The sequence below is a fragment of the Homarus americanus genome, unplaced genomic scaffold (assembly GCF_018991925.1).
Source record: "Homarus americanus isolate GMGI-L3 unplaced genomic scaffold, GMGI_Hamer_2.0 scaffold32583, whole genome shotgun sequence".
Lineage (NCBI taxonomy): Eukaryota > Metazoa > Arthropoda > Malacostraca > Decapoda > Nephropidae > Homarus > Homarus americanus.
In genome coordinates this window covers 21,401,445-21,425,881 of record NW_024713129.1, presented here as the reverse complement: position 1 = coordinate 21,425,881, position 24,437 = coordinate 21,401,445, and the positions used below count along the sequence as shown (strand labels likewise).

General features: G+C 37.3%; 2 protein-coding genes across 5 annotated transcripts in view; one reads left to right on the top strand and one right to left on the bottom strand.

Annotated features, from left to right (window-relative positions):
- The window catches only part of LOC121869279 (integrator complex subunit 4-like), a 46,960-nt gene extending 40,111 nt beyond the window's left edge, over positions 1–6,849 (bottom strand). Inside the window, exon 1 of the mRNA XM_042370528.1 lies at positions 6,699–6,849. Coding sequence (XP_042226462.1) covers positions 6,699–6,752 — 54 coding nt within the window. The 5' untranslated portion in view covers positions 6,753–6,849. The remainder of the gene's footprint in view (positions 1–6,698) is intronic.
- A 206-nt stretch (positions 6,850–7,055) lies between these two features.
- On the top strand, positions 7,056–24,437 carry LOC121869253 (putative mediator of RNA polymerase II transcription subunit 12). 4 transcript variants are annotated; one of them, XR_006089520.1, is made up of 6 exons: positions 7,056–7,206; positions 18,094–18,345; positions 21,122–21,230; positions 21,356–21,795; positions 22,427–22,592; positions 23,759–23,897. XR_006089520.1 is itself a non-coding variant. In XM_042370510.1 (6 exons), exons 3-6 carry the CDS (start codon positions 18,113–18,115, stop codon positions 24,105–24,107), a joined length of 1,131 nt encoding a protein of 376 aa, XP_042226444.1. In that variant the 5' UTR covers positions 7,084–7,206; positions 15,213–15,255; positions 18,094–18,112; the 3' UTR covers positions 24,108–24,437. The 4 variants fall into 4 exon arrangements, 3 of the variants coding, with proteins under 3 accessions (XP_042226438.1, XP_042226444.1, XP_042226450.1); XM_042370510.1 differs by lacking the exon at positions 22,427–22,592 and adding an exon at positions 15,213–15,255 and having other exon boundaries at positions 7,084–7,206; positions 23,759–24,437; XM_042370516.1 differs by lacking the exon at positions 22,427–22,592 and adding an exon at positions 15,213–15,267 and having other exon boundaries at positions 7,084–7,206; positions 23,759–24,437.

The following is a 24,437-nucleotide window of genomic DNA, read 5'->3' as shown; positions in this document are numbered from 1 at the left end:
ATGCCTTTGATTCCACCCTATCTAATAGTTGGACAGAAGAAGAGCCACCCCAGATATGAGAGCAGTACTCCAAGTTAGGACGAATGAATCCCTTATATACTTGGAGCAACTGCTCAGGAGTGAAGTAGCTGCGGCATCTGTACAGCAAAGGATACTAAAATTTTTACCTTAAGATATATGTTTTGATGACTAAGGAGAGGAATACGTTACTCATAATCATTAATGTTTTAAGGCCATTTTCCATGTTTGCATGGGTTAGTTTTGAAAAAGTTCACATTTGGTGCCGTCACAGCGCTCTCTGGCAGATTGATCCAAGAGTTCACAACTCTCACTCCAAGAAAGTTTGTCCTGCCAATTTTCTGAACTTGTAGTCATTCCTCTGACCACTCCTGAAGCTAACAGAGACCTTTCTGTAGCTCTTCACAGTCTGCTTGGTTCTTAATTTCCCTGAATAACTTGGCATCGTCCACAAACATTTGTATGGAGGAGTGTATAGCTTCTAACATGTAATTTATGAAACAAACAAACAGTAATAGGGTCAGTACACTGCCCTGTGGTACTCTGCTTGTCACTGCTACGCATGATGATATCATGCCACTAATCGCCACACAATGCTTGCAGTAATGAAGAAAGTTTCTGATCCAGGGAAAGGCAGAGACCAGGATGGATGAATGAAATTAAAAGCTGGGTCCCTAGAGAGACACAAAATCTTGGAGGATTTGTAAAAATAGGCAAAAATGTTTTGAGTTTTCAACTGACCTCTCTCAAAGTAAGGTCACGGCAAATTATCTCCTGGGGATTGACTAGTGGTGGTTACCATGTTCAGTGTTAGCTGGGAGTGTCTCTGTGCCACATTGAAGGCTGAACTTGTTAAGGTAAAAGGTGATAATGAGAGGCTGAAGAAAGATGTGAAACTGAGGGAGTCTGTGGAAGACAAAGACACTGACCAGTTGAAAGTAATGAAGAGAGGGGTGACTAGGCTGGTGGTGAAGAAGAGAAATGTATCAGCTAAGTGTTCCAACTTATTTAGCCCTCTGGAGGACGAAATGGATGGCAAGAAAGTCAAGGATAAGGCAGAGTTTGAAGGTAAGAAAATTTAATTGTTGGAGATTCGCAGGTAAGGTATATGGATTGTGCCTTCTGTGGCAGAGACAGGAGTAAGAGGATGAAGGTGTGTTTGACAGAAGCTGTGGAGGATGACATAGTAGACAGGCTGTACAATATATTGTGTGGAAATTGGAACAAACCCATTATCTGGCTCTGTGCAGGAGACAGTGATATTGGTAGGTTAGGAGTGCAGAGCTCCTTGATAAGTTCAAGGCAGCTACTGACCAGGTTAGGATGAAGGGAGGTATCCCTATCCTCTGTGGTGTCCTGCCTAAAAGGGAGGGTTAGCAATGAATGGTTGTCAAGGGCAGATGGTGTCGACAACTATCTTGACAGATACAGTATTGCAAGTCAACATCAGTTCCATTCAATGACAACTGGGACAGCTTCTACAGCAGAGACCTGTATGCAAAGGATGGGGTGCATTTATCTAGGGAGGAGCTGGAAATGCTAGCTAGCTCTCTTAAGAGGGCAGTTGAAAAGATGCCCAGGTCTTTAAACTGCTAAGCAAACATAAGAGCCTGAGGGTCGAGGAGACTGCAGTGGGCTTGGGGTTACATATTGAAAAGGCTCCTTGATTTTGTGCCAAGAATGACAAAAAAAAAATTAAATAGGGAATTAAAACCAAATCGTAGGGGAGAGAAGACTTAGATCACGACTAACTTAAATATATTCTGGCGGCTATTGTACTCTGCGAACAGTAGAAGTATGAAAAACAAGATGGAAGAAATCAGAATTCTGGTGTGCACTGAAGAAATTTATATACCGGTAATACTGTACCCTGTATTAGCATTCACTGAAACCTGGATTAATGAAGACATGCATGAGTTACCAGTACCTATCAAATAGCAAATTAAAGGATATACTACAGTAATTATTTCATTCTGATAGGAAGATCAGGAAAGGAGGCAGGACAGTAATCTATGTCAGGGATAATATGAAGTGTGGAATCAAAAAATAAAATAAAACCCAATTGGATACAGAAAGTGTGGATATATTTGACAAATGGTATGGAAAAATTAATCATAGGAAAGGCTTGAAGGACAATTTATTTGGTATGAAATATGATGAGAATTCAGACATGGTAGCTAAAGCTGTTATTGTAGGGAACTTTAACTTTAGCCAAATAGATTGGACTGACTTTACGGGCAACCCCGAATCTGAGGAGTTCCTCAAAACAGGAGTGAACATCTAGAAATGGTTTTAAATTCGACAAATTTAGATTTAGGCGTGAGATATGAAATCAATGATTAGGGAATAGAGTTGAGGATGAGTGGAACAAGTTACCGAACACCATCATTAACCTTTAGGCCCCGGGTGACGTTCCACAACGTCCGACCAACGCGCCCCGGGTGACGTTCTAGAACGTCCGCCTATTCCTGCCATTTTTTTTATTTTTATTTTTAGAAAGGTTGATTTTTTCTTGATTTATCCCCACGCGAGGGGGGGAGGGGTAGTACTGCCAGCAGCACCTGAACCCGGGGCTTAAGGATTAACATGAACTCACTGAGAAGTTTCCCATTCTTCCTATTTAATATGGACAGATATACGAGCAATATGGGTTGGGTGTAAACGGGACTGCTGAGTATGGGCCAAAAGGCCCACTGCAATTTCCTTCATTCTCATACTTTTACTTTCATCCTCTTCACCACTGATCGGCTCGTTAGCCGCTTGGGCGATCGATTACGTCTCTGTTATGCACTGTTGGCAAGTACTGGGCATGCACCGGCTCCTGAATGTATCTGAACCTGCTCCAGTGTTGGTCAAGTTTGGTCTAGAAAGAGCTCACACTCGGTGCCGTCACAACACTCTCTGGCAGATTGTTCCAAGAGTTCACAACTCTCACTCCGAAAAAGTTACCCCTAACAGTATTCCGGACTTGCGGCTTCTTTAACCTTGAGCTGTGTCCCCTTGTGAAGCGAGTGTTCTCCAGCTCCAGGTAAGGACACTCGACTGAGTAGTGCCCTTTGAGATGCTTGTACACCTCAATCAGATCTCCCATTGCCCGTCTGTAGTATAAGCTTGGCAAGTTCAGGTGCTCCAATCTCTCCGGGTAGCTGAGGTGCTGCAGTGCAGGCACCAGTCAGGTGGTCCTCCTTTGGACATTTTCAATAAGTTGACAGTCCCTGGCATATCTTTGGGACCAGACGGGGTGACAGTACTCCAGGCAGGGAAGCACTTCACTCTTGAAGATCATTACGAGGGACCATGTAGATATCTGAACGACCTTCTTATAAGACCTAATACATTAATTGCCTGATTTACCTTCTTCTTGCAATGGCCCGAGAACTTCAGTTCATTGTCAATGTACACACCTAGGTCCTTTTCACATTCTGCCTCATTTAATGCAGTTTCTTCGTCACGTTGGGACATATGATATGCCTCCCAACCGTTGGCACGCCCCAGGTGCATCCTCTTACACTTCGTGACATTGAATCTCAGCAACCATTTCTGCGACCATTCTTGAAGCTCACAGAGATCCTTCTGCTGTTCTTATGACAGTGGTTGCCAACCCTCAGATATGAGGATGGTACTCTGATTGATTGAGGTTGAATTAGGCTTGGTTAAGTTAGATTTGAAAAATTACTTTTTTATTTCATGAAAAATAAATTAAATATTGAACTGGGTACCGGTAGCTGCATCTGAACCAAACATAACTGTAAAACCAGCCTACAATTGATAATAGAAAGTAAACATGATGGAGCGGCAGCTCCTACAGAGATAAAAATACTGTAGGTTATTATTCTCTATTAAAGTACAGTACAGGGTATTCCCTACTTGCTTTGGATCATTTTTTTTCTAGTGTTTTCACTTGTGATATGTTTAAACTAGCCTTCAACAATCGCCTCAACACTCCAGCATAAGTTATGCCATAAGATAAATTCACAGGGGTAGCTAGGAAACATGGCTCTAGGTCTAAGATAGGTTAGATTAGTCTAGCACATGTCAATGAATATGGAAAATGTTTTCCTTCCCCCTCAAAACCCCAGATTCACCCGAAAGAGTTGACACGAAAACATATGTTTCTGGTGTACATTGTATTTTCTTCGATTCCCACCTTCGTTTTCTTGTGAAAATCGTCATTTCTCCATTTTCTAAAAAAATGCCGATTTTCCAATGAAATGAAGTAAGATTCTAAGAAAACACACCAGAAAAATACCTGTATGTTTTCATGTCAAAATCGAGTAGGGAATAATAATTGATATTCAGTCAATTTGGTAAATATTTACTTTAAGACATGAGTTCCTAGGGACTGACCAATATGTTTTTCCAGTGTACAATTTTTTGGTGTGTTTTAAACGAATCTGACCTTCATTTTTGGCGGAAATTGCCACCCCCCCCCCCTCCCACAATAATGGGGGAGAGCCTGGGAAATCGGGGTTTTTGGGTGGAGGAAAAAACGAATACGAGTCATCTAACCTGACAAAACCTAACCTAATTTCTAGCCGGGGGCTCTGCCCCCGGGACGGCCTCGCTTAAACTACCCTAAATTTTTCAGTAGTTAAAAACTTTGGGGCGTGCCATGTCCAAAAGCACAATACCTTAATTAGAAGTGGAAGGACCAGGGATACGTAAGAATTGGATAGAATAATCGTCTTTATAGTAAAACTCAGCAATACTTCAAATCATCGTAGGAGCACAAACGACAACCAACCTCCACCACGGCCATTGTGAGACTGGTCAATGAAATTACCCAGGCTGCTTCCTTTGGAAAAAATCAATTGTGATTGGTCGAAAAAATTTGCTTGATGATATCGATACATCATTGGTCACGACTGGATGATGTCAGTCAATATTGCGCATAAGTGATGTGTCGTTAACATCTCACAGACGAAGACTGAAAACTACGTAAAATCAATTAAATTCAATTGTGTCGCTCATCTATTTCCGCCTGGTATATATATATGGGGCGGTACAACGAATTACCCAAAAGTACCCAAATGTACCCAAAAGTATATTAAATCAGGGTAAAATCTTAACGAATATATGTTTTACATCAATAAAACCTGATTAATAATGTTTTCATTGAAATGTAATCAAAATAATGAAATAATAAACAGCGAAAGATGCTAAATTCCAAAGAGGCACCTTTCCAAATTGGAGATATAATTACCGATGTTTCTGTTACTTCGGGGTATTTAACATAGCCGTAGGATTTACTTTATGTTAGGTTAGGTTAGGTTAGCGAAGTGCATCACGATGGATCTGAGTTATCTCCCTTGTTCACGAACTCTTTGGAATTTAGCGCTCGCCAATACTGAAAGTTTTTCGCTGTTTATTATTTCATCTTACAAATTATTTTTACAAAATTACACTAAAAATATTATTAAACATGTTTTGTGTATGTATAACAGATATTCATTAAGATTTTACCCTTATTTGCTATACTTTTGGGTACATTTGGGTAATTCGTGGCTCCCTATATGGGGTTCCAAATGCTCAGAATAGCGAGATGTAAATGTTTCAGTAGTTTATAACTTTCGGGTGTGCTATGTCCGAAAGTAAAATAATACCGTCAATTTGACCAAGGACAACTGACAAAGCCATTAGAGGCTTAGGGTCAGGCGGTCAGCCACCCAAGTACTGTGGTAACCAGACCCGATGATCGACAAGAAGTGGGGTTTCCAAACTTAGTACGACTATCAAAAAATTACCCTAAACGAAAAAAAAATAAAATTAAACTATGCAAAATGCTTTCCTCCTGCATTTTTTGTCAGTTTCTTGAGGAAAGAAAGCTTATATAAGTAAAGATCTTATTCTCTACGATGGAGAAATTTCATCAAGTTGGTGCTGAGTCCAGACCACACTTGTCATGTGTTACCAAGACTGGTTTTGTCATTCTCATTTTCTCTATAATTATTAAATGAAGAGCTTGACTGGGCTAGGAGTCACTTCCTATAGATGGCCCAATTTCTACATCTGTTAATCATGGTAAACCTATATTTTAGATTTAGCCAGGCCTAAAAATTATAATAATACATACTCGAGACAAAACAATATAAATTATTTTGTTGCATTTGCTGCCTAATTAAACTATCTAGAACATTGCATAACCTCTCCTCCCAATAACAAATGATTCTTATGTCTTAGATCAGTGGGGATGAATGGGACATGTAATCAACAGTGGAGATAATACAAATTCATGATACAATTTGCAAATATTCAGTAAATAATTTGTCTGTGGTACAAACTTAATCAATTAATAGCAACACAGGAAAGTAAAATTCTGACATGAAAAATGTGAAAATCATAATCATACACTTTTTGTTTAGAAACGTTTAAAATACTTATTACAAATACCAAGTAGCCAAGAAAGGTTATATACAGTAGTTATCATTTACCAAGTAGCCATGAAAGGTTATATACAGTAGTTATCATTTACCAAGTAGCCATGAAAGGTTATATACAGTAGTTATCATTTACCAAGTAGCCATGAAAGGTTTATATACAGTAGTTATCATTTACCAAGTAGCCATGAAAGGTTTATATACAGTAGTTATCATTTACCAAGTAGCAATGAAAGGTTATATACAGTAGTTATCATTTACCAAGTAGCCAAGAAAGGTTTATATACAGTAGTTATCATTTACCACAATAGTCTGACAGTACTCCGCTAAAGCTCTCTTCTTCAGTAACGCTGCCATGATGATTTTTATTTATATTTCATTTAATATTTTCCTTCTCAAGTTGAACAAATTATCATAGATGTTTACCACCACTCGTTAGTACAGGATCATAAGACAGTTTGTTTTATTACTAAGTATTGAGATCCTCCTTGTCTTCAAAACCCTTTTAACTTATTTACAGTAAATATTAATAAAATCTACAAATTATATGAGTATTTACCCCTATTAATTCATGATAAATAGACTGAATTTACTTATTTTAAAATGATATATATAGTATAAATGTTGTGGTTTATATATATTGTTAGTGTGGTAGAGGTGCGCACGGCCTCCCTCACTTGGCATGGAGCTCAGGTTAAGTCCTCCTCTATAGTTGTGTGTTGATATGGCGTGCACGAGGCAATAGAAACTAAACAGCAAAATGGAGTAAATAACAAGAAAATCACCATTCAACACACAACTATTAAGCAAGGTATGATCGTTAAGGTCTATTGTGTGGTTTGTGGTATTTTATGGTTAGATGTAATATGTACTTTTTGTGGGAATTGTGTTTGAATAAGGGGCATGGCTTCCTTAGTGAACGAACGGTGGGGGGAGTCTTGTTTGTTTCCTTGGCTGGGAATCGGTTTACTTACAGAATATATTGTTGAGTTTGAACTGATGATTATATATGACCTTCCTAGAGGTGAAAAATAGGTATGGTAGTTTACTCACTAATGGGTAATGAATTATGATAACTTTGGTAATGGTAGAAACATGAGAAAATACAATTGGTCCCAAGTTATGACCTTGAACTTGAACGATGAATTGTGGTAGATTTCTCTTAAGAGGCGTGGGGAGAAGTTTATCAAAGTGAATCCATAGGAAATACAATGTAACCGTAATGTTTCAATAATGTCTTCTGTTTGTCATGTCCAAATAGGTATATTTTTTGTACCGAACTCTTATAGTGTGCCATTGATGGTTGGAAAGGTAATTTGCTTTCACCTGTGACCATGTGCATGTGGGGCCCTGCAGGGTGGGAGGCTCATGAACCACATGCACTTAACAACAAATATACTCTTAATTACATTTAGAGTTGTTAATGATGTACAGTACCTTAATTCCATATGAAAATATTAGGAAAACAATAGACATTGTGGGGTGAAAGTTTGCCATTGATGAATTTGTTCCTTCAAAAGAAAAGTCGTTTATAAACTATTTATTATACAGTATCAAATGTCTTAAAATTTGGTAAAGTGTTGGTAAAAAGTATTAGAAAACAACAAACAGGCCTAACCTATGTAACAATTCCTCGTGATCTTAGAATTGATTTTGTTAAGTGTTAGATTTGGTTTCATGTTTCTTAAATTCAGTAAACAATCAGATTATAAGTGTTAATAATGGGCGTCACTATTTTTATTGGTAAATCATTTAACATGTTGACTTAATGAAAACTGGTGGACAACATACCAGTAGAAGTGGTCATTTTATAGGAGAGGACATACAGATACACTAATTAGATTTGGGGAGGGGGGGGGGGCGTGTTAATGATAATTTCAGACAAAAACAAGAAAAACTGTATTATTTTACTTGCAGTCATAGTGCGCCCGAAAATTATAAACTCCTGAAACATTTAAGTCTCGCTATTCAGAGCATTTTGAACCCCATATATACCTGGCGGAAATGGATAATAGCGGCACAATTCAATTTTATTTTATTTTTTGTTTACAATTTACATAAATACATAGATATTACATTTTAACATATTTGTCCGTGAAATATTTGGATGACCTTTCTTTTAAAATACACTTGATTTTATGTAGTTTTCAGTCTTCATCTGTGAGGAGATGTTACCTGCGCATCACGCATGCGCAATGTTGACTGACGTTATCCAGTCGTGACCAATGAGGTATCGGTCTTCACAAAAAAATTTTCCGACCAATCACATTTGATTTTTATTTATTTTTTCAAAGGAAGCAGCCTGGGTAATTTTATTGACCAGTCTCGCAATAGCCGTGGTGGAGGTTGGTTGTCGCTTGTGCTTCTACGATGAATTTAAGTTTATTGCCGAGTTTTACGAGAACATGATTATTCTATCCAATTCTTACGTATCCCTGGTCCTTCCACTTCTAACTACGTATTGTACTTTAGGACATGGTGCGCCCCAAAGTTTTTAACTACTGAAACATTTCGGTTAGTTTAAGCTAGGCCTACCGAGATCTGTGCCCCGGCTAGGGGTCAGGTTTGGTCTACCGGGGTCCAGCTAGGCGTTAGGTTAGGTTTTGTTAGGTCAGATGACTCTTTTTGTTTTCTCTTCACCCAAAAACTCCAATTTCCCAGGCTCTTCCCCATAATTGCTGGAGAGAGGGGGGGTGCAAAAACTAGCAATTTCCGCCAAAAATGAAGGTCAGATTCGTTCAAAATACACTGGAAAAACATATTGGTCAGTTCCTAGGGACTCATGTCCTAAAGTAAAAATTTACCCAAAATTCATCTATGCTTTTCTTGAATTTTATCTGTAACCAAGATATGAGTTAAATATGAGAAAACTAGAAAAATAATACTGTAAGCAGTGGCAAGGGTATTGTTTTTTTTGTTGCCACCAACTAAATCTTGGGAATTTTGTCTTTGCAATCAATAGTTTAAACAATTTTTAGACACTTCTATGCCGTATCCCTCGTAAATGACCTTGAACTGAGATATTACTTTTTTTTTCGTTCATTTGTTGACTAATTTGGCAATGAGCCGAAGATCTAGATAGGGATGTGCTTAAGTGTCAACCAATCCGAGTTTGTTACTGTGCATGGATGGGACCAGGTATCAAAGTAAGTTCTTTCTGTGCTTAATATGTGGAGGGGACGGGGGTAGAGTGCCTCAGTTAGCAAGTTAGGTTGGTTAGGATAACTTAATTAGTAATATGTGGTTGGTAGCACCACCCTAACCAACTGCCTACCTAAACCTTTCCCAACCCAGGAGCTCTGCCCCCATGCACAATAACAAGCTCTGGTTGGTTGAAAAAAAAAGCATATCCTCCCCATTTAGACCACCCACACAATATGTAATACCCTCACCATTGCTTAAAAAATTGGCTTTCCAGTTTCAGCCACATCCCGGTTAGAGCAATTTTGTGTTTACCATTATTTATATCTTGTCTTTTTTCTAATACCACAAACGTCGCAAATGGATATTAACCAAGAAAGTAAATTCACTTAAGAAATTAACAAATCTGCAGTCACTGCGTGTCGTCTGTTTGTTTACACTCGACGCGTTCGATCAGAACGTACTCTCACGTCCACAAAAAACGTAAAATTACACCTTGATGCTTCAACAAAGTTGCTTTCATTGGCACCATATATCAAAATAAGTACTTTCTGTTTAATATAGCGGGGGCGGCTAGGAAGTTAGGTAGGGTTCTTTGGTTGTTGGGGTGGGGGGGGAAGCCCAAAACGACTTATTACCGACGGAAATGATAGTCAAATTAGATTGAAAAACAAAGATTTATGGGCGAATAGTAGTTTTGGGTGACATTGTAAATTTCCCCCCAAAATTTCTAGTTTTCTGATTTTAAACTCACGAAATCAGTTAGGTAAAATATGAGAAAAAAGTGTTGCATAAGGACTTTATCTTGTTTTAGTCTAAAATTACCATTACCCCCCACCCCCCCAAAATAAAAAAAATCATAAATATAATTGTCATCTACTATAAATTGCACATGGAATTACATTGTGTAATTTTTTTTGTATTACTGCCTACTCAATTTTGACATGAAAATATTTTTCTGGTCTATTTGGGTGTTTTCTTCAAATCTGACCATTTTTTTTTTTTTTTTTTATATATAGATGAAGATATGATGGTCGTTTAAAGAAACTGAAAGTAAGAAAGAAAATATACCATGAAAATATGTTTTTGTGTTGACAATTTAGGAGAGCATGGGGGTTGAAAACATTTAGTTAATATTTGTTGACACTTACTAGACTAACCTAACCAATCTTAAACCTAGAGCCATGTTTCCTAGCTACCCCTGTGAATTTATCTTATGGCATAACTTATGCTGGAGAGTTGAGGTGATGGTACAAATTGATGGCAGTAAGCAGGAAATGATGCTGGGGCTCAGGAAACTCTGATAAATAAGTATCTTGCCAAATACAGTACAGTAATTAGGATAGGTTGGGACGTCTATTCCCATGACCTAATGACAAGGAAGAATGCCATGAGCTTTAAATCCTTCTGCAGCAGCTTTTTTGTCTCGATAAACATCCTTGAGGAGTTGATAATAGTCAATAGCACTTCTGTCACATGCCATTTTTAAATTGGTCAGTTCATACTTGCCACGTGGTGATTGGTCGACTGCTGGGGGGATCAGTAATTTATATTTTCATTAATTTTTATTTTCGTCGTTTCCTCCCGAAACAATGACTCAATGAATGTTGAAGGTTAGTTTAAACATATCCCAAGTGAAAACAAGCAGAAAAAAGACTATTTATGTTTGAAACGAGTAGGTAGTAATAACGAATAATAACCTTACATTGTACAAGTAAGATTTTAGAGTAGTGTACAGCACTGTACTGACATCTTAAAATGTAAAACATCAGCAAGTGGCTTCTGATACAGTAATGTATCACAGGTAGGAATTTAATAGAAATAGATGTTAGTAGCTGAGTGATATATCTATACCACAACTCCAACTCCTTCCTTTAACTTTATTTTATTTATTTATTTTTTAATTTCGTTTTCCTACACCCTTCGATCATAAATCTTACCTGTAGTTGGCAGGGCATGAAGAGGGACACCATGGTGAAAAGCTGATCATATGGCAGTAATAAAATGTCTGTTTTGTAGGTGAAGAAATAAATGATTTACCGCAAATATGGTGGTGTCAGTGGCGACCATCGTGCTCGTCCACTCTTAAGATATAAGGGAGTGAATCCAGTCTTGTCAACATGTTCAAGACAGGATCAGTTTTATATGGTTGAGATTGAATTCCATAATAGGGCATTGGATACCTTACGTTTAATTTTGAATTGCATTGGAATTGAAGTCGACTATGTTCCTATTATTATTGTTCTTCCACACGGAGAGTCGTAGATGCATTCCCTCGTGAATGAAATTGTGGCGTCATCTACTAGAAAATCCATAAGTTATAGCAAGTCGTCTGTGCTTATTGAGGATTATGACTTTGACATATTATGTGATCATGGACTTCTTGGAAGGCCATGCAAGTGTCCAAAATGCGCCGCTGGAAAGTGACATTCAACCATGATTTGTTTCTGTAATGTGGGATGTCACTACAGTATTAAAGTTAAATCTTTTTGCTTTCAAGGGGTCTAGTAGTACAGGGGCATAGCCAAACAATTGCGCATTTTATGATGAAAGCATTAAAAACTTTGTCACAGATATAGAGTAATACATGGTGAATATTTTCAGATATGGAACCACTAGAAACTCAACCTCTGTGGGCGCCATATTGAATTTCAAGGTGGCCGCCGTTCGGGATACGCTAAACTATGTATTTCTGTTTTTACGGTTGCATATTTCATTCCGATGCATCAGTATACATAATCCGGGTTACGAAAATCATTTGTGATAGTTTTCGAAGTTTATTACAATGAAAAAGTCGAGTAAAAGCATTACACTGGAAAATTAACATACAAATTTTCCGAACTCCCAAAACTTAAAAAAAAAAAATTCTGAACATTCGGCTATTGAGGCCGAATCTCTGTAGATATTTGGCCTTAACAGCCACCTTCACATGCACAAAGTCCAGTGCATTTAAGTGCAGCTTTTTTGCACCTACACTTGCCACCGCAGTGTTTTCTGCATCCGCAAGAGATGAGCTCGTGGCATGACTTTGACACTCTTTGTCCACCTCGTCACGAGCAAAGTTTCTCTGCAGTGAAACTTCAAATGGTGTGTGTGTGTGTGTGTGTGTGTGTTGGGGGTGGGGTCCCAGTTTGGTTAGGTTAGGTTCTGTGTATTATTGTATCGATTTTCATGCAAATATCATCTCTAGAAATATTGGTGCAATTCCATAAGTTCCTTTACCAGCTGGGCAGACTGGAGGCACTAATTAGGTTTTGTTCCTAGGTTCTTTTGGTTTTTCATTTTTGTTTGTTAAGTTGGTAAAAATCAATTCCTCTTATCAAATTTGGGGAGGCTCTAGAGAAATTGAAGAAGTTTTCTTCTATTAAAAAGTTTCATAATGTTGCTTGTTAACCTGTGCACCTCTTTTAAGAGGTTCCTTAATATAGTACTGGGTAACTTTTTAACCTTTTTTCTTGTAGTCAGGTTAGCTTGGTAGTTGTAAGACGTAAAAAAGTGGACACGACCTGGCACCGACGGTACTCACATAAACCTAAGGAACCAAACCTAACTTGTCTTTATCAACATAACTTAAAATCCTGGCTATGTAGTCTCCAGTCTGCCCAGCCATTTACAATTTATTTTCTTACCCTAACTAATATAATTGTGAATTTATAAGAGAAATTATATTTATTACTTTTAAATTTGATTAAATTATAAATGCCAGATGAAGAAAAATACTATTTAATGCATCAGTTTTAGATGTAATACTGTACTGTACTTTGCAACAGAAGTGTGTGTTAATCAGCAACTTTAGAAAAAATTTGTTATGGAGATAACTCCGAAGCTATCTCAGGAATAGCTGTTAATACTCGAGGACACAAACCCCAGTAACTAGCAACTTTATATATGAGAGGCCTGTTTCCTGTCGAGTCCTAATGCCAGCAGCATCTGGTGTTCGTAAGGCCAGGCAGCCACCCATCCAAGTACTAACCAGACCCAATGTTGCTTAACTTTGCTGATCGGACAAGAAGCAGTGTTTCCAACGTGGTACTACTGACACATATACAGTACAGTACAGTATAGAAGAAAACTTGTTTCTTATCTTAACAATAACCAAAATCAGGCAAAGGAATTTCAACTTTCTTTCATATAAATGGCAATTTTCCTGGATTTTTTTATTGGTAAACAGATTCTGTACCCATGGATGCCACGCCACTACTGTACTATGCATCAGATTTTACAAACACTTCCCAACAACCTTTCCAAATCTAACCTAACCTTAGATGGGCAGTCTTTTATTTAGCTGGCAGAAATATCATGAGTACCATTATTGACATTCAGCGAGACCGGGAACTATCCAAAGCAACAGACCCTGCTGCTTTATATGCCCTGCTCCAGTAATTTGTCATTTATTAATAACCAAGCTGACCTTCCTGTACTTACCTGCCTACCCAAATTTGAACTTCACCTAAACTTTATTATATTAATTAGGTTAGGTTTGGCAGGGTAATTCGGTTCATTTTATGAATGGCTTCTTATGTAATACAGCAGTTTGTGATACTTTTAAATGTTTCAAGCCTCGTCTAATGTTAGCAATGGCTCTTGTGACTATGCCCATTAAATGCATGGTTATCATAAAGTAATATACTGTACAGTTCTTTCATTGTATGATAAGTAAGTTTTGTTGATTTGTCTTATCTGTGACAAATCATATAATTATACAGGTCGATATGGCATTGTCGGGAGCTACTTCAGCAACAATGTTTTGTGTTTATTACAGAAAATACTGCACTTGCAGAAAGGGTATTATGAAAATTGCAAATCCTCTTCTTGGTGGTTATAGTAATTCTTAACCCATTGAGTGATAGGGGTTTCCCTTAGCTGAACGAATTGTTTGACATTAGCCAGAATAAAATACTTAGCCTAAGTGTGACGGCTAACAATACTCCTTAAATGGTTAAGGCAAGAAATAAGTTTTCTTCCAGAGGAAAGTTTAGTTAAGTTGCTAGTTATTGGGGACAGTGTCCTCGAGTATTAGCAATTATCCAAAAACAAGTGAGGATTTGAAACTTTTGTAATATACAATATAGTAGTTAATTTTTGTTTATTATTACAGTATATTTTTTCAGCTGAACACCAATCTGTCGATGCACTACCTCCTAACGATGCCATATTGACCGTTTACAAGACTGTAAAACATTTCATAGACTGGAATACATTAGCTTCTCAGCAACTTTCATATAAATGAATACTTTCAGCAGCTCACACTTTACAGTACATGGACGTGTATTGTAGATAAGACGAACCAACTAAGCCTACTTATCCTGGTATGGATATACAGTACATTATTGTACATATTGTATATTATTTTATTTTAGGTTAGGTAGATTCCATTAGCTAACTTATGGAACTTCATTGGAACATTTCAATTACTTAATGTTGTGAAGTATTTGTCAACAGTTGAAGCACATACTTAGCGTCCTCAGGTGGGCAGAGTGTATATATTTACAATAAGAACTGGGTAAACAAAAGTACGACAATTACAAATCCTTTACGTGTGATGGGATATTCTTAAGGTAAGAGTTGTAGTCAAAAGAAAATATTTCTAAAGTTACTGGTTAACCTGAACCCCTGTTCCAGAGTACAGTACTGGACAGTACAGGTACTGTATTACCATTTTAAAATAAATTACAGGAACTGTTGGTGAGCGCTGCCCACTATTTTCCAGTATCATAAGGTGACGTTTGAGGTAGTATGCGTTTTATTTGATATCTTTTTCATTAGTTTTTTTAACATGTATTTCTCAGTTTTTGTATAGTTGACAGTGATGACAATCTTTGATAATGCAGTTTTGTGATAACTGTTATTTACTGGCCTATTCATTGTTAATTTTAATTAATATAATATAATTTTTTTAGTAAAATTTTATTACTTTTTGTCTTGTTACCCAAATCTGTAAGGTAGTACAAAAGAGAAGGTCTGTTCTCTGTGGGTTGCCTTTAAATCAGACAGTGACACTGAGCCATTTATTAATGACATGAACCTACTAAACCTAACCTAACAATCTTAGGATACTTTATAGCCAAATTTGTCTGATATTGGTAGGTTCTTTTTAGCAGATTTTTATCCTATTACCTCAAGGGGGCCTTGTGTTTGTTGAGCACGTGGAAAGCAAAACAATATTTTTCTTACTAATGCTGTACAGGTATCCCTCGCTACATGAACGTTCACTCTGTGAATATTCGCTAATACAAATATTCAATTCTTTACCTCTTTCTCACTATAGCTACAAAAGCTATGGTCCCTTAAGGTACCTGTTACTGTACTGGTAATGTACCAAATTTATATTTAATTAATTTCTTAATGTACACAGTACTAAATTACAGTACAGCTACTAAATTACACTACAGTACTTAGGTGCTAATTTACAGTAATTAGGTAGGTTTTTGCTGATTGTAATTTTTTGTGTGTGTACATTGCAGGTTTTCTTGTAGTTAGTTACTAAACTATTGTAGTCAAGTACAGTACTAATTTACAGTAGTTAGGTACTGGTAGGATTTTTTTTTTGCTTGTGAATCTATTTAATTTTTCTAGTTATAACATTGAAATTTTCTTGTCATTGGGGAGTATGTTATATTATTTGATATACTGTATGAATATTCACTTAATGAATGACTTTAAAAAACCTAACCCATTCATATAGCAAGGGATACCTGTAGATTAAAAGAGTTAAAATATGGTGGTAATTAACAATATGTAGGTCAGTGATGATGGGGTTTACAAGTTATATGCTTTGCAATAGTAATGACCTAGGATCTCTGGCTTTTAAGGTCAGGGTTAACAATAGCCATTTGTTGGAGGGTCACAACAAAGTTTGTACTGAAAGTAGAAAGTCGATATTATGTTAGACGGGCCTTCCTGAGGACAGTAACTGTTTATCTAAATGTCAAGTCCCCCTAGAAGACACTAGCCAGTTGGCTGATGGTCTCACAAGAAACATGTAAAGCACCACTCCCAAGGGCTGGAGTTAGGCAATATACAGTACACCCAATTACTGGCACGGTACTTTGACACTAGTTGGATTGTATAAGTCACTGATTGGGAGGAAACTTGAAACCAATAGGAAGTTTTCCCAGTTTCCTGTTATGCTATGCCTACCAGTAGGCTACAAGGTTTGCTTCCACAAACTCAGTTGACCATTTGTTTTACTTCTTGAATATCAAAATAAAGAAAAACATTCTGTATGCATTCTTTAGATGAAAAACAAATATATTATATAGCCTTTAGAAGTTGAGAGTTCCATAGGTAGTACATACTTCCCAGCAGCTTCTCATGAGTCCTGAGACATTTACAAGATGTAAGAGTTCATAAATGATTTATTGTTTGATTAAGTATATATCCTAATACTTAAGTATAAAAGCATACTGTATAGAGAAATAATAATAATACTTGTATACCTATACTGTTATGCTATCTACCTGTATTTCACAAGATATTTAGAAAGGGTGGGTTATTGTCACCCTAAATTCTTGCTGCTCAGTTTGCATGGCACAAATGATATGGTCACATGCTTGAACGAGGATGATGTTGGTTTAAGCATCAGGCCACATGTGCTCTATACTCTATGTTTAATGTGGATTTTATATTGCTTTCACCATGGCCTCAAACAAACACAAATGTGATATAACTGAGTTTAACAGTGTTAAAAGAAATGTTAAGTGCTAACTGTTAAAAAGGGGGGGAAGGAATTCTGCAAAAAAATGAACCAACATCCGTCTTGGAGGAACTGTGATTTCACTGTGGGCTGACTTCAAATGTTTAAAGAGCAGTGCCTTAAAGCCAATGGAGGGAAACTGTCAGAACACAGAAACTTGAATAGTACTGTACACCAGCCAACATATCAGTCATCAGCAGACTCTGCCATTCTTCACACCTCCAAATATTTACTCACTTCCCAATTGCACACTTTCTTTTATAACTCCTCACATTAATTGCTCATAATTATGATATGAAATTAAGAATACTAAATAATTTTATTATTTAATTTTCCATACTGGGCATACTATATGAGTAAATGTTATTTACTCTTATGTAGTGAGGATAAATCTGACAATTGGGAACTGGTTAAGTGACTACTTCGTGGAGATGAGTCTACTTGTTGTCAGTGAGTGAAGGAGAAATTATAGGGTAATTGTGAGAGATTGATGACACATTGAAAGCTTATTTGTAAGCTTAATAACATTGTGAGTATCAAGAGAATAATGAAATAGATAAACATAACTAATGACTGGTACAGTATTTTAAAAATGCAGTAATAGAATGTTTCAAAATTACTTAGGAAAATTTTTATATTTGTAAGTGTTGCACAGTATTCAGAAATCATGGAGAATGTCCAGTCTGTCATTAATAGACTTGAACATCTGACTGATGAACTTAAAAAGAACTTTAATTTGTTATGCTTTGCTCCTATTAATAATGTTAACTACTCTGACTTTACTCAATAGAAACATTACATCTTATTATTTCTTTTCCATATGTACAATATTTGTATTAAATATTTCCTCTTATGACTCAGGGGTGTGGAGGCTGCGGCGATGCTCAAAGTGGGCAGCAAGTTCTACACATTTGATGAGTTAAGCAGACGGTTGGAGGAATTTCAAGAATTAGAACAAGTACAACTTTGGGTGCGCGATTCCAGGACTGTTGTTGCTGCTGCTAAGAGGGCGCGCCGCAAGTCCCTCAACCCAGCTCTCAAATATGCCGAGCTGACCTATTCATGTGTCTTCGGTGGGCGGAGACCCTCGGACCAAACAAAGATACACAATCAGTATGTATTACAATGTAGCCTCCATGTTTTTTAGGCCTTCATTGTTTTACTATGTTGAGTAGCTGATCATTAATTATTTAAAGTTCTGTCTTTGGCATTTATTTCTTTGGTAGAGGCATTATATATGTGTCCTCAATTCTTATTGAAAAAAAAAAGGAAACAGGAATGTGTACCTTAAATTTTAACTGCTGTCTTCCAAAAATATATAAATGAAGAATGAAAATGAGTACTAGAATAAAATAAACTAGACATACCAGTGGTGTTGAAGAGGTATACTGTACTGCACCGCACCTGTACAGTAATTACATGTAAGAGCTTTTAGTTATTCTGATAACTGGCCACAAATTATCTGTGTTAGGGAATGGTGTCATTGGGCTATATGGATGTTTAGTGAACTGGCAGTGCTTGGTATAGTGCAGTGGTTCCCAAACCCGGGCATCGTAGGGGTCGCACAGAGGTCATAGGGTCGATGGGTCCCATAAAGCAGGTGTCAAGGACTGAAGGACGTGGCCGACAGGTATTGTCTCCATAATTCGGGACCATAAATTATGGTCAAGGGAATAATGCAGTTACTCTCCTTGTGTCTAGTCAGGTCAGTCCAGGGAAGGCAAACGCTGATGACACGTTATACTGCAGAAAATTCACATTTCTCCTTTGAATTGTTCTCAGCTCAATGCACTCTGTACTTCCCATGGATGCTGACAAAAATGGCAGCAAATTTCAATGCTAGATTCCTTGCTTTGCTTACTGAATTGTTTGATTTTGTTCACTTTCTGTTTAAGACAGATGTAAAACAGTGTTGCTCATTTGTCCTCGAAATACTGTAGCTGAATTACAGGCTGGCAACGAGGCAAGGATGATTTTTGCCATCTATGATGACATTAGTGTTTTGGGTTATTTATCAAATTGACATTCAGCTGTTAAAAATCAAGCTATTAAGGTTCTGATATGATTTGGAAGTCTGTGAGGCAGCTTTCTCATCAATGGTATTTATAAAATAATTATCATACCCTCAGTTAACAGAAAATTTATTAAATGATAATGCACACACGTTACATATGAATTATGACTAATGTACTGTAACTTATAATGAAAATTATTTTTATGATGATGCACACAAGTCACATACAAAATACGTACAGTATGACAGAGATGTAGCTAAGAAAATTGTATGTTGTGTTACTTAACAATGTAATTATATCCCCCACTTATAGGGTGTTAAATGGTCATATAATGTCACATATTAAACATTGCAGAGTTGTAGCCTGTTTCTGCCAGTGTATTGTACACTTTTAGACCTCAAGTTGTAATACATTTTCCTTACTTGTTTTTACAGTTAAATATGACCGTATTTACTCTTAGGATCTTCATATATACAACATAGTGTATGTAATGACTTGGGGTCAAACTGGATAGGCAACAGTACTAGATGGGGTCGCACTGAAAAATGCTTGAGAACCCCTGGTATACCCTGTAGGGGTTGACTGATATTACATTTGTTCAACTCTCACCAGGCAATTGTAATTAGCTACAGCACCTGGTGAGTACCATAGTTATGGAGAAAAATTCTAAAAATAATTTTAACTTCCCATGAACAGCTATAGTCTTCATAGTACAATATGCATGAAACTGCTGGTATTGTAAATATACCTATCATATTTCCCATCTGCACTTTAAACATCCTATGTGCTGATGTCGTACTTATACTGCAGTGTAAGCATAGGCAGACCACAGACATTCTTCTCTTTTGACTGGTTTTGATAGTTATGAAGCTCAATATGGTGGAGTTATTATTCTGCTTTTGCCTTTCTGTCTAGGCAGGTTTTAGTTTCCTCTTCTGCTTCAGCTTTCTTTGAAACATGTTTTTTCCTCTCCATTGATTTGTGAGAGTAGAGGTGGATGTGACTTTCTTAAGTATTATAACCACTGTATGTTTGACCATGTCTCGGTTATATTTTAGTCTACACAGAGTTTTAGTTTGTGTTACACTGCTTTGTGGGGTTTTGGGGTTTTTATAGGATTCGGAGTTCCTTTTTGAATTTTGTCTTTTCTTCATAGATGTGTTCTTTGTTTTCATCTGTCCTGGATGACATTGGCTAATAATCTTGGAACTGGTTTCATGAACTTGTTAAAAGTGTGTTATACACCAATACTACAAAAGGATTTGGACATTGATTGATCACATTGAAGAAATGTGTAATGAAGAGGAGTTACACGGCCAATAAATTTTTTGTCAATCTCCCCTTTATTAAATGGGACAATGCCTCTTTTGGTATGGATGCCTGCCTGGCCCTTGAAGCTTTTGTATTGCTGCCACCACCACGTACCACTTTTATAGCTGGCTGCAAATATGAGTCCTGTCCGACAGAATGCAACAGATCATAAATAGAAATATTGTCCTTGTCATCCCTTTTTCTTTTGATCAAGTCCATAGCCAGGGAGCTCAGGTACCGTCCACACTAATCAATGGTAAATGGGTAACTAGTGGGAAAGTGAACATGGCAGCCCAGTTAGCTGTGGTGTGTATGCCAGGTAGATAGACTTACTTTCAGAGAGCATGTCGCTAGAGGATAACCTTCCTATCCAGTATTTAAAATGGCAGCAGTTGCAAAGGGGAAAGAGAATTACTACAAAACTCCCTAGCTACCATTGACTGGGACTACAGTGTTTGATCCAGCAGGCTTTTCATATAATTCAATTGGTTATTGATAAAATGATTTATTACCTTCAGTTTTTGATACCTTTTTAAACCAATAAAATTATTTTGCATTTTTAGAACATCAGCAGGAGGTTGCCCATTCAAGGTCCGTTTGTCGACATCTAATGATGGCCAAGCTCTTGTTGTAAAGGAGATTTGTCATGAACACAATCATGAACCAGGCAAAGTAAGATGTATATGTTTTTGTGTGAATGTGTATGTAATATTGTAAAAACTGAAGAAGAAAAAACAAGCGGTCATTTCCATATTAATTTAAATGAATTAGATCAGTATTAAGTTTCTTTTTTCCAGAAATTACATGAAGAGCCTAGGCGCTTGTACAAAAAGACTCAAAATCGCACAACTGTGCGAAAGCCCGTCCGTTACATTGTGAACAAACGTGTGACCAGTAGTACTAACAACAAGACAAAGAGTCGTCTGGACCACACAGAGTCTCATGTTCAGTTGGGACAGTCTCCGTTCCATCACCTGCACCTCCACCAACAACAGTATCAACAACAGCAGCAGCAACTGAAGCTGCAGCTGCAACAACACTTGCAGCAGCAGCAACAGCAGCAGCAGCAGTTGCGGCAGAAGCAAGCAGAGGTGATTCAGTTGGATTCCCCTGATCACTTAGATACACCTGACCATCTGAGCTCTCCCGATCTCTCCACCAACTTTGATCAGCTGGGTTCACTCAATAACTCCGTCGATCAGTACTCGTACCTGCCACCCTCACCCATCTCTCCGAGGTAGGCCATCACCTGTGTATGGCATAACACTTATGAAGGCTTGCTCTGACTCTAACTTGAAGAACTGCATATTGTTTGTTTATTTATTTATTTTTTATGCAATTTTCATAACATTGAATGTTAGAGAAAGCAAGCCAGAATATCTCATTAATGTCTTAAGTTTAATTACACTTGAATCATAGCAAATAGTTAATATCCAACAAGAGGAGAGAGTTTGCAATGCTTCATGTGTATTAATATTAAGGTATGCTTACCACTGCTCTGATTTGCATTGCAATAGATTTAACGATAGTGTAGTGAGAGTACTGTAATGTTACTTTTAAGGTACAGTAGTCTCTCCCAGTCTGCAAGCATCAAGCACATAGTAATAGATGATCGTTCCCAAGTGATCATGGAGAGGCATTTTAATAAGGGCATTAAAACCCCCTTGTGAGATGACCAGCTAATATGAGCCCAAATTATTAAAATGAAGTCTAACTTTGCTTCAAAGAAAAATTATAACACATGGACTCAACTGATGGAGCTTATATTTCTGTTCCCCTCACTTGTGACCGTGTCGGAGCACAGCAGTTTCATGGCAGTTCTCTTCCTGCTCATGCAACCATACCTATGCCAAAATTCCCAATTTCAGAAATCTTGGCTGTAGCCGGTTGTCGGAGTGGCGACAACGGGGCTAGCGAACTTGTGGGTCGCTTCATCTCATTGTCGACTGATCCATCACTAGTTTGAACCTTTGACATCTAACTCGACATCAACCCAATACCCATTGCACGTTCCTAAACCACATTCATGTAGATGTACGTTCACTTTTCTTTGGTGACTTTATTTTAACTTTTCTGAGTTTAGTGAAACGTTTTAGAATTTTCATACATAGATGTAATTACCTTGATTGTTAAATAATTTCGAATGTTATTGCCGAAGTTCTTCTAAATAGGTATGAAACTTCTTGCATACCGCTTTTGGATAGAAAATGACCAGTCATTTATTTTCAGGTATTAATGCATGGGTAGGTGTCCAGAAAATGGTCATCTTATAGTGGTACATTAAGTTAATGATTGTAAAGTATTATTTTAAGATCAGTGTATGAACTAGTTCTTAGTTGAGCAGTATCAGAGCAGGCAGAAATTGGCCAAAGCCAACACCAATGATCAAGCTTTTTGTCCAGCTGATATTGGTTTGACATAGAGCCAACAGTTTAATTAGCATGTGATAATGGAATCTGATTTCCATTTTGCAAGGTTGGGATGAAACTTTGGCAGTAATAGTGCTTAATTTTTAAAGTGGTTTATCACTGATGTAAATAACTTAGTACTAGTCAGCTGCGCTTCATCCTCCTCAATGGAAATTGGATTTATTTCACAAGCTATACCGTAAGAGAACAGCTTTTTCTGAGGTTTATGTACTAGACTTACACCTGCTTGTTAGATTTTTCTTGCTCACCAGACCAGATGACTCATGATCAGGTTAACAGAACTCATTAAGAGGTAGGGTCTGATATATTAATCCTTTTTTAATGCTGTTCTTGTCCTCGCAACTAAAGTGGCTTTTAATTTTAAGTGTTAATTTAAAATTAGGGTTCTTTGCTGCTGTGAGTTGCTTTTCAATTAGTCAGTAAAATGCATTTTGGTAAAGTGCAACAGAGTTTGTAATATTAGTAAATGTTATCCAGCCCAGGAAATTTTTTTTTAGTTTTTTGACTAGTTTATAACAATGTCGTCTTGTCAACCATCTTATATTGTGGAGAGTAAGTTGAATGTATTCATTGTTAAATACTGACATATATTTTATGAAAAAAAAGTACAAAGGTTTCATTATAGTATTCAGTATAGAATAGAGATAATGTATTGAGCTGATTTTCCATTTCCAAACTAATTACTACTCTCTCTTATTTTACTGACTCAGAAATGAAGTTTGTCCATGTCTTAAATATCAAGAAACCATTTTAAGCATCATCGTCTTTCAGCTTGTCTAGCGGCTGTCCGGTTGACTTCGAGGAGGACGAACGCTTAGAGCCCATCTTGGACCTAGAGGAGGCCCTAGAGGAAGCCCTGGGTGATCTAGATAGCGTAGGCAGTATGGAGGTAGATGCAAACCTTCGGCTGACCTCGGTAGGGTGTACCACCCCTACCTTGGTCTCGCACGCGGAGGCAGTGTATGCTGATGACCATACAGGTCCACCTCCAGCCAAAAGGCAACGTGGACGTCCCAGGAAACAGTCATTTACAGGAAGTACGTTTGATAGTAGTGTGGACATTCCAGATCTTGATTTCAGTCTGAGCGACTTGATGGACTTTGACGTCTACCTGTTTTAGCCCAGGGACGGTGGTGAGAGGAAATATCACCCGTAGCTACAAAGTCTAAGTTCAAACTTGTACAGCTGCCTCTTGTATGAACTGGACTTCATAATAGTTGATCAAAGCGTAGTAAACTACTGTACCTTTTCTTTTGTAAATCTTCCTTTCTTTTTCTGTTTTATATCAGTTTGTATGGAACTGAGCTTGAGTTAACAAGGTTTCACTCTAGGGTCATGGCTATATTTTTAGTTCTGGTTCCGTGGTAGTAATTTACTCATAAATAACTGTCACATGTAAAATTGCACTTTAAAATGAGCTGGTTACAAAAAATACAACCACAAAGCTTTA